This window comes from Gouania willdenowi, chromosome 4 (assembly GCF_900634775.1).
Source record: "Gouania willdenowi chromosome 4, fGouWil2.1, whole genome shotgun sequence".
In the NCBI taxonomy this organism is placed as follows: domain Eukaryota; kingdom Metazoa; phylum Chordata; class Actinopteri; order Blenniiformes; family Gobiesocidae; genus Gouania; species Gouania willdenowi.
The window spans coordinates 410,799-425,757 of NC_041047.1; the positions used below are offsets into that span (position 1 = coordinate 410,799).

General features: G+C 40.5%; 1 protein-coding gene across 3 annotated transcripts in view; it reads right to left on the bottom strand.

The window, feature by feature from the left end:
- Positions 1-7,736: 7,736 nt before the first annotated feature.
- LOC114462280 (electromotor neuron-associated protein 1-like) overlaps positions 7,737-14,959 on the bottom strand; it is a 34,816-nt gene continuing 27,593 nt past the window's right edge. Inside the window, exons 8-10 of one of the 3 annotated variants that reach the window (XM_028445001.1) lie at positions 10,743-10,776; positions 10,580-10,660; positions 7,737-8,121 (exon numbers count right to left, since the gene is read on the bottom strand). In XM_028445001.1, the coding sequence (XP_028300802.1) occupies positions 10,632-10,660; positions 10,743-10,776 (63 nt within the window). In that variant the 3' untranslated portion in view covers positions 7,737-8,121; positions 10,580-10,631. Of the gene's footprint in view, positions 8,140-10,579; positions 10,661-10,742; positions 10,777-14,959 lie in introns of all 3 variants that reach the window. The other 2 variants (XM_028445002.1, XM_028445000.1) reach the window with 2 other exon arrangements.

Here is a 14,959-nt window from a genome sequence, read left to right on the forward strand (position 1 = left end):
ATGAATGGACTGGACCATTATGACGTTCAGCTGAAGGCTGTTCCTGAGTCATTTGATTGGAGGATCTCAGTGTTTGACCTGGATCACAGATCAACAGAAGCTCTAAAAGGTAGGATGGAGCCAACCATTCAGACATTTAAAAACCATCAACAGTATCTTGAACTGAATCCTAAAACTGACTGGAAGCCAGTGCAGAGCGGCCAACACAGGAGTTACTGTATGTGCTCACGTTTCCTCGTTCCCGTGAGCAAACGCGCCGCTGCGTTTTGAACCAACTGCAGACGCCAGATGGAAGTTTGATCGAGGCCACAGTACAGAGAGTTACAATAATCTAAGCGACACGTAATAAAAGCATGAATGACACGCTCCAGGTCGGCATTGGTGTTGCTCGATTTTGCTGAGCAAACGCAGCTGAAAAAAAGCTATTTTTGACGACTAAACTTATTTGTCTGTCAAACTTAAATAAACTGTCCAAAACAACCCCAAGATTCCGAGCAGAGTCGTGGAAATAGATACTCAAAGGGCCCAGAGCAGTGACATCACATGAGTTATCAAATACAATTTCAGTTTTAGAGTCATTAAGCTTTAGGCAAGTTTGAGCCATCCAGTCCTTTACTTCCTGTAAACAGTCAAACAAAACTTGAGCATTGTCTGTGTCTGGCTTCAAAGGCAGATACATTTGCAGGTCGTCTGCAAAACAATGAAAGTCAATTTTATATTTTCTGAAAATTGACCCAATGGGCAACATATACATTGAAAACAATAAGGGGCCCAAAATGGAGCCCTGCGGCACGCCACAGCTGAGTGGGGCAACTCCAGAAACGTAAGGACCAAGGTGGACGACAAAAGATCGATTTTCAAGGTACGATCTAAACCAACTAAAGGCAGTACCTTTAATGCCAACATGATTTTTGAGGCGTGAAAGCAATATTTCATGGTTGACAGTGTCAAATGCTGCCGTTAAATCTAAAAGTACCAAAACAGTAGAGCAGCCTGAATCAACAGTTAAAATAAGGTCATTAAAAACTCTTAAGAGTGCAGTCTCAGTGCTGTGACGTAACTTAAACTTTACATCCAGATAAGTTTGTATTTGAGCAAAAACCAGTTTTTCCAAGATTTTTGATAAGAAAGACAATTTAGAAATTGGCCTGTAGTTTGTCAGAACTTCAAAGTCCAGGTTTTGCTTCTTAAGCAGAGGCTGAACAACAGCTGTTTAAAGGAACTTGGAACGCAGCCTGATGTCAGCGAGGAATTATAATCACCAGTATATGAGGCCCAATTGCACACAAAACATCTTTGAGCGTTTAGGAGGGAGACAATCAAGCGGACAGTTAGAAGCTCTTAATTTATGCACAACAATGGACAGGTCGCTAAGGACACAGGTTCAAAATGCTCAAAAGCCAAGAACACACAGAAGTAACACAGGGATCAACCACTTTAAAAGAAGAGGGTGAGTCTCTAATAGCAGTTTATCTTGTCAACAAAAAATTTCAGAAAACTTTCAACACAAAGTTTGAGAATGTACAACATAGTTTGAGTCAGTAGGTTTCACAAGTCTATTTAAAACATTAAACAGAACTTGGGGTCTGTTATGATTTGTAGAAATCAAGTTTGACATGTACTCAGCTGTAGAACACTTCACAGCTTTCTGATACTTTGATAAACAGTCTCACAAAACGCCCAAAAGAAACGTGAAGCTTGTCATTTTTCCACCTCCTTTCCGCACGTCTATATTCACGCCTAAGTGTATGAGTAGAGTCATTCAACCATGGCTCAGACACAGACTTAGATTTAACCATTTTCAAAGGAGCAATCACGTCTAAAATGGAGGAGCATGTAGAATTAAACCTGCTAGTGGCCTCTTCAACAGAACAATGTGATAAGACCAGTGTGGGCACAAGATGAGTAAAAGCATTTGAGAATTTTTCTGCTGTCGACGGGCCAGTTAACCCACTGTGTAAGATTAAAAAGTTCCTTTACCAGAGGCTTTGAGTCACAGCAAACATGTATGTTAAAATCACCCACTATTAAGAAATGATCACATTTAAGACCGGTTCCTGCTTACAAAGTCAGAAAAGTCTGCAATGAAGTCTTTGTTAAACTTTGGAGGTCGAATATACCAGCTCGCACAGAACAGGCACAGTGCTCTTGTATTTCAATCAACTGTAGTTCAAAGCTTGAGAAAGTTGTTGCTGGACGTTGTCGGCATTTAAGACTGGATTTAAACACAGAGGCTAGCCCTCCGCCCTTTCCATAGATACGGGGAGAGCTAAAAAACGAGCCGCCTGGAGGAAGAAAGTTCAGAGAAAGCTGAAGACTCACCAGGACGTAACCATGTCCTCTGTCAGAAACATGATGTCCAAATGCTGGGAAATGAAGAAATCGTTGAGTACGAAGGTCTTGTTTGCCAGCGACCCTGACATTAAGCAGTGCCATGCGAAGTATTTCCACGTTTTTCGGTGAAGAAGCTCGTGCTAGCAAGCGAAGGTTTTCCTGGTTAACGCCGCGGTGGTTAGCAGCTCTGGGACGCCGGGTGTGGAGCCGCTCCGAGAGTTGCGACGGCATCAACTGATGTCCCTCCTGGATTCCACTGGGCAATACAGGGATGAGACAACGCTCACTTCCCCGAGATGTAGCTGGGTTTCCATAGCCGCCTTTCTTTGCCACTCAATAATCTTTCCATCTCAACCCAAAGGAGTCCACAATTGTCAGAGTTGTGTTGCACCCAATATAATAATAATATAATAAGACAGCACAAATGTGGAAAGTTGGGAAGAGCCAAACCACCATTCTGTTTAGACTTTTGTAGATGTCTTTACGTAAGCGTGGCTTTTTGCCGCTCCAGATGTAAAAGGAGATAGGCAAGGCAAGGCAAGGCAAGGCAAATTTATTCATATAGCGCATTTCATACTCAAGGCAACTCAATGTGCTTTACATGATAAAACATTCAATTGTTTAAAATCAATAAGAACATTTAAATCAATAAGAACATTTAAAATCATCAGTAAAATCAATTAAAATCATCAGTAAAATCATCATTACATCAACAACATGACAAAAAATCTCTCTCTCAATCATATGCATAGAGAAAAAAGTGCCTTTAACTTTGATTTAAAAATGTTCACATTGGATGCTGACTTCAGCTCTGCTGGCAGTTTGTTCCACTTCTTTGCAGCATAACAACTAAAGCAGCATCACCATGTTTACTGTGAGCTCTGGGCTCCACTATCTACCTGTGTCCATAGATCTGAGAGACCTGCTGGGTTCATACCTGACTAACATGTCACTGATGTATTCTGGACCAACCCATTCACAGATTTATACACCAGCAGCAGAACTTAAAGTCTATTCTGAGGCTGACTGGGAGCCAGTGTAAAGACTTTAAAACTGGAGTAATGTGCTCTGACCTCTTTGTTCTGGTTAAGACCCGAGCTGCAGCGTTCTGAACCAGCTGTAGCTGTTTGATGCTCTTTTGGGGGATTCCTGTCAGAAGACCATTACAATAGTCCAGTCTGCTGGAGATAAAAGCATGGACCAGTTTCTCCTGGTCTTTCTGAGCCATTAAACCTTTCACTCTGGAGATGTTCTTTAGGTGGTAGAAGATGTTTTGTGATAGATTTGATCTGATGCTGAATGTCAGATCTGAGTCAATCAGAACACCAAGGTTTTTGACTTGGTCTTTATCTTCTAAAGATCCAGACTCAGATACTTGCTGACAGCAGTCCTCTTTTCATTGTTACCAAAGACAATCACCTCCATCTTGTCATGGTTTAGTTGAAGGAAGTTTTCACTCATCCATCAGTTTACTTTTTCTAAACAGTCACACAACACCTCAATGGGACCATGGTCATCTGGGTTCAGTGATAGATATAGTTGTGTGTCATCTGCATAGCTCTGATAATCAACCTTACAGTTCTGTAAAATTTGTCCTAAAGGAAGCATGTAAAGGTTAAACAGAAGGGGTCCAAGAACAGATCCCTGAGGAACCCCACAGGACATTGGTAATCTGTCAGATTCAAAGTTTCCAATGCTTACAAAATAGCTTCGCTCCTCCAAGTAGAACTTAAACCATTACTTTAACATTTAGTCCAACCCATGTTTACAATCTGTGCAACAAAATTGTATGATCTACAGTGTCAAATGCAGCACTTAGATCCAACAGAATGAGAACAGATACTTTTCCTGAATCAGTGTTCAACCTTATGTCATTGATCACTTTGATAAGAGCAGTTTCAGTGCTGTGATGAGAACCAAAACCTGACTGAAATTTATCAAATATTTTGTTGAATGTTAAGAATTGACTCAGTTGGTTGAAGACCACCTTCTCAATGATCTTGGCCATGAATGGAAGATAGCAGAATCTAGCTTCTTAAAATAAGAGTTTGGAATAAATACAGGTAGACACTGGAACAGGTATAAATATCTTGGAAGCACCGACATTTTGATTACATTAACTCTTCAAATCAGTGAGAGTGGGAGGGGTGTCCACCTATCCAGATCTTATCAAAGTTGATGGAATAATTTATCAAAGTTGTTCTTAAAGAGATTAGTGAATTTTTTGGTCACCTTAATGCCAATATAAGTAAAATGATCTACTGCAATCCTAAAGGGAATCTTAATAGTTTAAAATGACATCAGGCATGTTAAGTGGAAATAGTTCGCTCTTGAGCAAATTCAATTCATACCCCAAAATGTACCCAAATTTAGAAAAAAGTCCCAAAATAGAGGGAATCGTTGTAACCGCATCAGACACAAAAGGCAAAAGGTCATAAAGGGATAATTTATGTTCGGTACAGAATCTAAACATAGTGTTGTTATTTCTCACAGCTATGGGCTCAATGGTTAATATGAACAGGAGGGGACTCATGGGGCAACCCTGGCGTGTGCTATGCTGTAATTTAGATGGTTTGAATATCTCTCATTAGTGAGCACCATAGCTGAGGGGTTAAGCATACAGTAATTTAATCCAGGATATAAATCTGATTTAAAGTAGCAGAGAGAGAACTCATTTTAAGAGAGTCTGAGTATACGGTAGTTAGGATGGAAGTTAATTTTCCAGAAAAAGATGCATAAAACTCACTAGGCAGACCATCTGGACCAAATGATTTCTGGGCTGTAATGATTTAAGCGCCACCATGACCTCCTGCTGTGATAACGGTGCATCCAAGGCCTCAACCTGATCAGAAGACAAAACTGGGATTTGTAAATCTCTGAAAAGATTTATCAGAAGACAAGGGTTAGTTCTCAGAGGTGGACAAACTATTATAATAAGCATCATTTATTCCTTGCTGGTCAGTAATTTCTTCCCTATTTGGGGAATGTATCCCACTGATGACTTGTTTTGATCTGTCTCACAAGCCACTCTCCAGCCTTGTCCCCAAGTTCATAAGTATTGCTTCTATTTTTAAGTAGTAGGTTTTCTACAACTTGAGATGTTAGTAAGTTATGCTCTGCACTAAGTTTAAAGCGTTCCTCAAACAGGTTGTGAGAGGTTTGTGAATTCCTTTGATCTATGTCAGCTATTTGATGTTCCAGCTACGCTTGTTTTGACCTCTTGTTAGAGACATATGATATCACTTGCCCCTCATATATGCATTAAGAGCCTCCCATACTGTTGAAATGGAAATATCTGGGGTCATATTGATTTCTAAAAACATAGATATTCAGTCTGACATAAAAGTTATAAAGTCATCATCAGTAATACAGTAATAGAGTTAAACCTCCAATGCTGCCTAGGAGCTGCAACATCAGGTAGTTATAATTTAAGTAGAAGAGGAGCATGGTAAGAAATAACTATGGGTTGGTATTCACACAGCAGCACGTCTGAAGTCAGTTTATTATCAATATAAAAATAATCAATTCTGCTGTAACTATGGTGGGGATGTGAAAAAAAGGAATATTGTCGGTCTCAAGGGTGTAAAAAACACCAAATATCTGAAAAGCCAAAATTCAAAAGAAATGTCTGAATAGGACACGATGTATACCCCAGCCTCACAGAGGATCTGTTCATTCCAGCATCCATTCATAAGTTAAAATCCCCCCCATGATGAGTACACAAACACGAGAAAAGAATTGAGGCTCATCAAAATTTGGGGCATATATATTAATGAAAACCACTTTAAAGTTGAAGAATTTATCAGTGACTATGACATAGCGACCATTAGGATCAATAATAATAATATATAGATCAATAAAAGAAAAGAAAATCCACCAAGACAAGAAAGAGTACAGTTGAATATTCACAAATGCTTAAATATAGAGGTTTCTGTATTTACAGAATAAGGTAACAAACCTGGTCATAAACACAGCCCCTATTTAGACCACTGCACACAAAGCCTCATAAATTTAATGTAACAGTCTTTATAGTTTTTGATAAAGGTTTTTTGATAAAGGCCGTCCAGTTTGGCTGTGCTGGGTACAATAGTGAGGGTTTCAATCCCATGTTGTACAGAGTTGACATCACAGACCTGGATTCCCTCCTTTGGTTAACCATTTCAGAGCAGTAGTCCTCGTAGACGCGGAACGGGTTATTTTTGTACTTCAAATCGTCCCGTTTCCTGGCCTCTTGGATCACAAGGTCCTTGTTTTGATGACGGTGAAAGTGGATAATTACAGGCCACAGCCTATAGGTTTAGGAGCAAAACTCTGCTGTGCACGGTCTAGCTCCGGAGTGGAGGGGAAGGTGCCCAAAGACCTCCTGTAGTAATTCCGGAAATATTTGCTGGGTTGAGGACCCTCAATTCCTTCAGGCAACCCCACTAAATGGAAATTATTCCTACAATCTCTCCCCTCCAGGTCTGTTAGCTTAGCCTTTAGCTTCAGGTTGTCATCACAAAGCATGTCACAGGCACTTTCCACCTCTTTCAGACGTACATGAAACAACTCAGCATTTTCCTCCAACGATCCCAGTCGCTGGTCATGGCTGTTCACAGTTAGTTGAAGCCCATCCAGCTTCCCATTAACCTCACTGAACGATGTTTTGAGGTCAGCCAGTAAAGTCTGTGTTCAGCTAGCGAGGCTATCAGATCCGCTTTGCTCATAGCGGGCTCCGATTCGGTTCTATCGCTGGGTCCCGTCTTGGCAATTTTAGGTGGCATTGTCGTCAGCGAGGTAGTCCCTCGATAACACAAATGTGTGTCGGTAACAGGTGGGTTTCTTTACAGGATAGCGGGAGCCAGCACGTCTCACCCCATGTTTGTCAAACCCAGAAGTCCTCGGGACCTTTGTAATTGAATATCCTAGTTACAGTACAGCAACCAAATTAAACTGTACCAACTAAGTGAATGAATAAAATAGCCGTGTAAAGGCTTTTTTCAAATGAAAACATTCTCCTGTGAAACCTGTGACCTGCACAACTCAAAGAACCAGAATTGAAAATCATTTAGAACAGGAATCAATATTGAGAATCGAGATCGGAATCGTTAAAATCCAAACGATGCCCAACCCTATTGGTCTGTCTGTGATTGGTCACACGCTGAAAACGCCGCCCCTTTGATGTGAGTGTGAATCACTTAGTGAAGATAAATTAAATCAGGGCTTTCACCTTTAATTGGCCATGTAATGTTATTACATTAATGGAATTTGTCCTCTGTATTTAACCCATCCCTGGGGAGCAGTGGGCAGCCATTTTGCGGCACCTGGGGAGCAGTTCAGGGTTAAGGGACTTGCTCAACATTCCACAGTGACGGCCCAGGTGAGGCTTGAACCGGCAACCCTCCGATTACAAGCCCAACGTCCTTAACCACTAGGCCACCACTCCCCACATGGTTAAGCTTGTGTGATTAAACTAACCTGGCTAAGCTAACATGGTACAGCTAACCTGGTTAAGCTAACCTGGTTAAGCTAACCTGGCTAAGCTAACATGGTACAGCTAACCTGGTTAAGCTAACCTGGCTAAGCTAACCAGGCTAAGCTAACCTGGTTAAGCTAACCTGACTAAGCGAACATGGTGCTAACCAGCTTCATAGGACAGACAGTGTGAACTGGTTCTGACTGAGACCTGTTGATGGTTCTTCTCTGGTTCTCTCCTGGTTCAGGAGGCTCCATGGTTCTGATGTGGCTGAAGCCTGGTCCAGTAGAGGACGGTCGTTCCAGCAGCCATCGTTCTCTCTCAGCCTGGGACTGTGTTTACAAACACTACTGAACAACAACATAACAAACAACAACAACAACAACAACAACAACAACAACAACACAAACACAGAATAAATAATATCGCACTCAGAGTTGGAGAAACCATGAGTCTTCATCCCTAACAGGACATGTCCTGGGGTGTATTCTAGAAAAGAGGTTTAACAAACTCTGAGTTTATCCATAAACTCTAGGTCAACATACCCCATGATGGAAACTCTGTGTATCTGATTCATTACAGCTGGTATGAAGTGGATCAATCAACTCTGAGTATGTAAACCTTGGGTTACTGACATGTACGCGTGTGGTAAAAAGCCATCATCAATGGAGCAAAGATAACACAAACTACCATGGCAACCACCCGATGGGTGAAATAAGCAGGTGCTTATAGAGGAATATGAGTCTGTTCTAACGGTGTTCACTAAGAACGCCACTTCAGAGACTATAGTCGCTTAAATCTCACGTGATTTTTTTGGTCACTTCATCACTTCAGTGACGTGACGACCAGGGAATATTAGTATGAATATTATGTGTGGTCAGCACTGGGAGGGCTGATCACTTCTTCTACAGGTATACATTTACAGCTCTTACCATAGACAGCTCTACTTGTACTTATGGTTTAAATGATCAACTTACAGAGTTTCTAAAGGATGAGTTCATTCAAAATGTAGTTAGAATTTAAAAATTGTATTCAAGGAGTATTTCACTTTCATTTGGCCCTAGTAAGTAGAGGAGGTGTACAGCCCTTCTATAAAGACAGTGACGGCCACTTGACGTTGCATCATTTATATAGATTTTTAATATAATGTAGTCGTCTGGAGGCCCAAACAAGACGTGATAAAAAAGATGACAGCTGAGATTCAAACCCCTAACCCTATGCGCTCAAGCAAGCTTCATTAACCCTTTCACACTATGATAACTATACATCCAGCTGTATTACAGTATGAAACAATGTAAAGTTAATGTTGAGCCTTAAAACGTGTATTCATTTCAATTGTCATCTCCTTTACATCCTCCACAGGTTTGTATCCAGTGAACTTTACTACAGATGTCAGTAGATGTTTTAATGTAGATCAACCTCTCAGTGTCTATCACTAAAGGTAGAGCTGGGATTCATCTGACTCACAGTGAAAATTAATGCCAAATTTATGGAAGATATTGCCTACGGGGAGGAGCTAAATGATGAAGGGAAGGAGCCCCAGGACTGAGCCCTGAGGGGGAGGGGTTTAATTTAAAGGATTCAAGATAGGATTCAAACCAGTTAAGGGGGGTGTGGGTAATGCTAATGGAAGCTAATCTGTTCATAAGGGTGGTGTGAGAGATGGTGTCAAATAACACACTCAGGTCTAGCAGGATGAGGATGGGAGGAGTCCAGAATCAGCTGCCATGATGAGGTCGTTGGTGTTTCAGTGCTAGAGACTGGAGTTTAAACCAGAGTAATACTGGTTTAGTTTGAGTATTAGAGGATGTGGTTATTGTACATGTCTGTGAATAGTGAGGTGGGTTTGTTCATGGAGGTGCTCGAGTTGGCGACCTCTGGTTTTCATGAGCTGGAGATGGTGTGTGAACCAGGGGGAGGAGTGGAGAATGAAACAGTAGTGTTGTAATGCATAACCAGTTCATCAGTGGTGGAACAGGTGTTTATGTCCAGGTGGTGGTCATTACTGGAGGTTTTAATATTACGGAATGATATGAGACGTGAAAACGATCAGTTATGGGGAGTTCATCAGCTTTACAGTAGAGGGGTGACACCAGAGCAGCAGAGTAAATCAAGAATGTGACCTTTTGAGTGGGTGGGAATGTTGATATGTTGACCTAAATATACATTAATTTTCTGAATAATGTTTTTATATTTAATGTGTAGCTGCTGCCCAGTGGTCTTTTCTCCTGTCGTATTGACCCTAAATGAACCAAACATTTTAAACCAATTACTTATACATGTTTGAGTGACTGTATTATAACTTAGCCCATATTCTATCCTTTAGGCTGTGACAGTGTTACCTTTTCCTCACACAGTCCTCTATAAACACCTGATTATTTCACCATCAGGGTGAAATAATCACTCTCTTCCAGGTGGTTGCCATGGTAGTTCGTGTTATCTTTGCTCCATTGATGATGGCTTTTTATGGCACTTGTGCACGTCATTAACCCAAGGTTTACATACTCAGGGTTGATTGATCCACTTCATACCAGCTGTAATGAATCAGATACACAGAGTTTGTTGAAACTGCTTTTTGTAATACCCTTCTAGACAAGTAATAAACCAAGATTATTATTAAACAATAAGAAACATTAATAATAAAAACATTATTAATAACAATAAACCAACATTATTAATACATAATCAATAAACATTATTAATAAATGATTAAAAAAACATTATTAATAAATAATAACCAAACATTCATTATATAAATAAAAAACAAAAATAATAAATATAAAGATAAACCTTGAGGAGCTGCTGAGTTCTGCGATCGTTTTCCTGCTCAAGTTTGTGATCATCAAACTCCAACTGCAACTTCCTCTGATCCTGAGGCATGATGGGAAATGGAGTCACATGCATGCACACACACACACACACACACACACACACACACACACAGAGGTCTCACCTCCAAAAACTGCAGCCGGTCCTGCTGAGAGACTCTGAAAGACAGACAAACACAGGTGAGTTACACATATATCTATATCTATATTTTTATTTTATATCCAAGGTACACCAAAGGACAAGTAAAAATATGAAGGTACACCTATTGTGTAAAATAACCTTTATAACACGTGGAGCCATAATGTAGGATATTTGTGTGTGTGACACCGTGTTTGGTTGCTGTGGTAACGAATGGGAAGCGGGGTCACATGACAGGTGGTCGAGTATTTCCAGCTGGGTCGCCGTATCTTTTGTTCTCCATCACATGCTGCTACATGTGGTAAAGTGGACACACACCCATCCAGTGTGTGTTAACTGTGTTTTATTAAATCATTTCTAGACTCAGTGTGCTTCATCGCCATGGTGACAGCGTGTCTGACAGGTACAGAACACATTGATTTGCTCTCAAGCAACAAGGCTGCTTTGGAGTCACAACTTATCAACAACTCTAACTTTCACACCAGGAAGGTTCCCAGGCCAGATGGTATTTCTGGCAGAGTGCTGAAGTCCTGTGCTGACCTGTTAGCTCCAGTGTTTACCACCATCTCCAACCTCTCCCTGAGTCAGTCTGTGGTCCTCACATGCCTAAAAAAAGTTATTATTGTCCCAGTACCAAAGAATGGCTCTCCAACATGCCTTAATGACTATGGCCCAGTACCACTAACCTCAGAGATGATGAAGTGCTTTGAGAGACTCATCAAGATGGAAATCTGGATCTACTACAGTTCACATATACTGTAGATGGAATAGATCCACAGATGATGCTGTCTCCCAGGTACTTCACACCACCCTCACCCATCTGAACAGAAGGACTATGTGAGACTGTCCCCACCAACCTCTATTTCAAGCTGATCAACTTCAAACTTAACACCTTCCTGTGTGCTTGGATCCTGCACTTCCTAACAAACAGATCCCAGGTCGTTAGAGTGGAAAGACACACCTCCAGCCCCTGCACCCTCAACATCGGTGCACCACAGGGCTGTGTTCTCAGCCCCCTGCTCTTCACCCTGTATACACATGAATGTGTGACCACACGCAGCTCCAACATCATCATAAAATTTACAGTTGACACGGTGGTTGTGGGTCGCATCAGCAACAATGATGAGCAGGCGTATACAGGGGAGGTTGTAAACCTGTCACAGTGGTGCCAGGACAACAACCTGCTCCTCAATGTCAGCAAAACCAAAGAACTGATTGTAGACTTCAGGAGAGGAAAGCAGTGGGATTACACCCCTAACATGGATAACCCACATAGACAGTCAAGTGAAAAGGGTGAGGCTATCACCTCAGACAGCTGAGTCTCTGTGAGGGTCCTGAAGAGTTTTTATTCCAGAGCAGTGGAAAGTTTGCTGACGGGAAACATCACTCAGTGGTAACGGGAACAACACTGTACGTGACCAGAGAGCCCTGCACAGCAGCTCAGAGTATCCACCCATTCCTTAGACAGAGTACTGGAGAGTGCTCCTTCTGGGGATTCCCTTGTTTTGCTGGGGATGTCATCACTCACGTTGGGTACCGACGGGCCAAGCGGAGCGCAGCCACGGCGGTCGCAGAGGCAAAAACCTGGACATGGGAGGAGTTTGGTGAGGCCATGGAGAATGACTTCCGGATGGCTTCGAAGAGGTTCCAGACCACCATCCAGCATCTCAGGAGGGGGAAGCAGTGCACTGTCAACACTGTGTATGGTGCGGATGGTGTGCTGCTGACCTCGACTCGTCTTGTGGATCAATGGAAACAATACTTCGAAAACCTCCTCAATCCCACCTACACGACTTCTGATGAGGAAGCAGAGCCTGAGATCTGTCCGGAGTTCCTCAAGGCCCTGGATGTTGCAGCATCACGTGGACATCGGGGGCAGTGCCTCTGGAGTGGCAGACCGGGGTAGTGATCCCCCTTTTTAAGAAGAGTGTGCTCCAACTATAGCGGGGCTCGAGACTGCGACCAAAATGGTCGCATATGCTACTATTTTTCTGTGTAAATTTTATCTTGTTGCAGCCGTGTGAGTGCGTATGGTGACCTTAATTTGGATGGAGAGGCTGAACGCTTTGTCACGTTCCACAGAGTGCACCTCTCTCTCTCTCTCTCTCTCGCTCAGCGCTGCAGGTGATGAGACGCTGCACGCTCACGTACCTTTACTGCAGGTACAGCAACGATGAATATGCAGAGTATAAACATCAATGAGCTCCTTTGGAGTGTGGGCGGTCCGTGAACAGAGCCAGACATAACGAGTCGTTCACAGAGTGCACGCTCACATTGAGAGCAGCAGTAAAAATGAAGAATGTGCTGAGCTCAGCAATACAGCATACACACTCATCAGAATCATCATGGAGGGACCAGAACTGATGGACTATGATACCAGGACAGATGTTCAGCTGTGGTTCTCTCAGAGCAATGGTCTGCAACCTGTGGTTCTGGGGCCTAATGTGGCCCTTTGACTCTTGTACAATGGCTCCCTATAGCTTTAAAAAAAACTATTGAAATAAATAGTTATTTTTTACAGAGGTTATTAATGATCAATGACAAATAAAATCATGATATAACAATGTGTTAACATAAAATAAATCACGCTGTACAATGACTCAGCACATTCCTACAACATCTACAGACCATCAACTTTCCTCCACCTGTGACTAACCTTAAGTTTTAAATCCCTGGTAAGAAACTAAACCAACAAAAACACTATTTCTGGAAGAAAATAGAGATTTTAATTGTGTGGGAACAGATTCATTTAACCACCAATGTACAGGTTAAATATGTATGTTTTATGAAATGAGTAATTAGCATGTGTTGATCACATGATCATGTGTTATTATATTCATGTTACTTTTTATAGACTTTCATATACATTAACTATAAAAATCTTCTTTATAAACATTGTGTTCATGTAAACTGAGATGTGTAAGAATTTGAAGATGAAGATAATGTTTTATTTATTGATGTTAATTTATTTTATTTTAAACTGTTTTTAAGTTTCCATTTACATGATCAATATAAATCAAATATTATTCTATATAATTTTAACTGTATATAATTTAATGAGATGAGGTTCAATGGTAGATTGTAGAGTAAAGGTTACAGACCCCTGACCAGGGGAAGAGGGTTAGGAGACCCCACTATCAGAGCTGGACCCTCTGAATTTAATTCATGGTGAATCAATGCAGATGATAAGTTGGTTATGTTACTGTTAAATTCATTCATCTACAGCATTTATGTAAAATAAAAAAACAGAATAAATGTAACCTGTTGTTATGATTTAATGTTATTTTAAAAAAATGTTACGTCATCTTTTAAAATGATATAAAATAAGTGACCTGTTATTTCAGCCACTGATTGTTGCAGAAAAACTTAATATTGATCAGTGGTGATTGGTGTATTTTTCTCAAGGGGGAGGGGCTACAACTCTAAAATAGATTTACATCAAAAACAGGTTTTGTGTAGCTTTGAACAAATAAATAAGAACTATTACATTTACAGAACTGTTTTCAAACTAACCATGTTTATTATTATTTAACCCATAAACAAGAACAAATATAGTATACAGTAGTAGTTTATACCAGTGGGTTCTGAACCCATGTACCCCCTTATGTCCAACTACCACATTTTACTCAGAATACTATAAAAACATCTATAAATCATAATAATGGAATGAATGAGTGATAACACACATTTTAAATAATCTCATTTTATCAATAAATGTAAATAAACAGTATTTAGTGTCTCTTGAATAGATTTATTTCTATAGTTTTATTTTGTGTATTTAGTTTTTGTGTGTGGTTGGTATTATTTAAATTATTCCATCTCAGTCTGTTTATTATGTCATTATGATTGTTTCTCTGTTATGTTTGCGTAACTTTGTCTTTGTTGTTGTTTTGTGTGTTGTTGGTAATAAATATTTTAATCTCTTAGTGTGTTTTTAGTGTCATTTTGTGTATTTTGTTGTTGGTTGTTTGTTCTTTTTATTATTCACTATATTTTTCTCTTATTTGGTGTTTTTATTGTTGTTTTATGACTTGTTGGTAATATTTAGTATTATTATCATTTAGAACTAAAGAAATAAACATTATAAAACCCCATATTTTTAATGCTTTCATTTGTTAATTTTCCTTAAGTACCCCCTGTAGTGCCATCACGTACCCCTAAGGGTACACGTACCACAATTTGAAAAACTCTGGTATATACAAT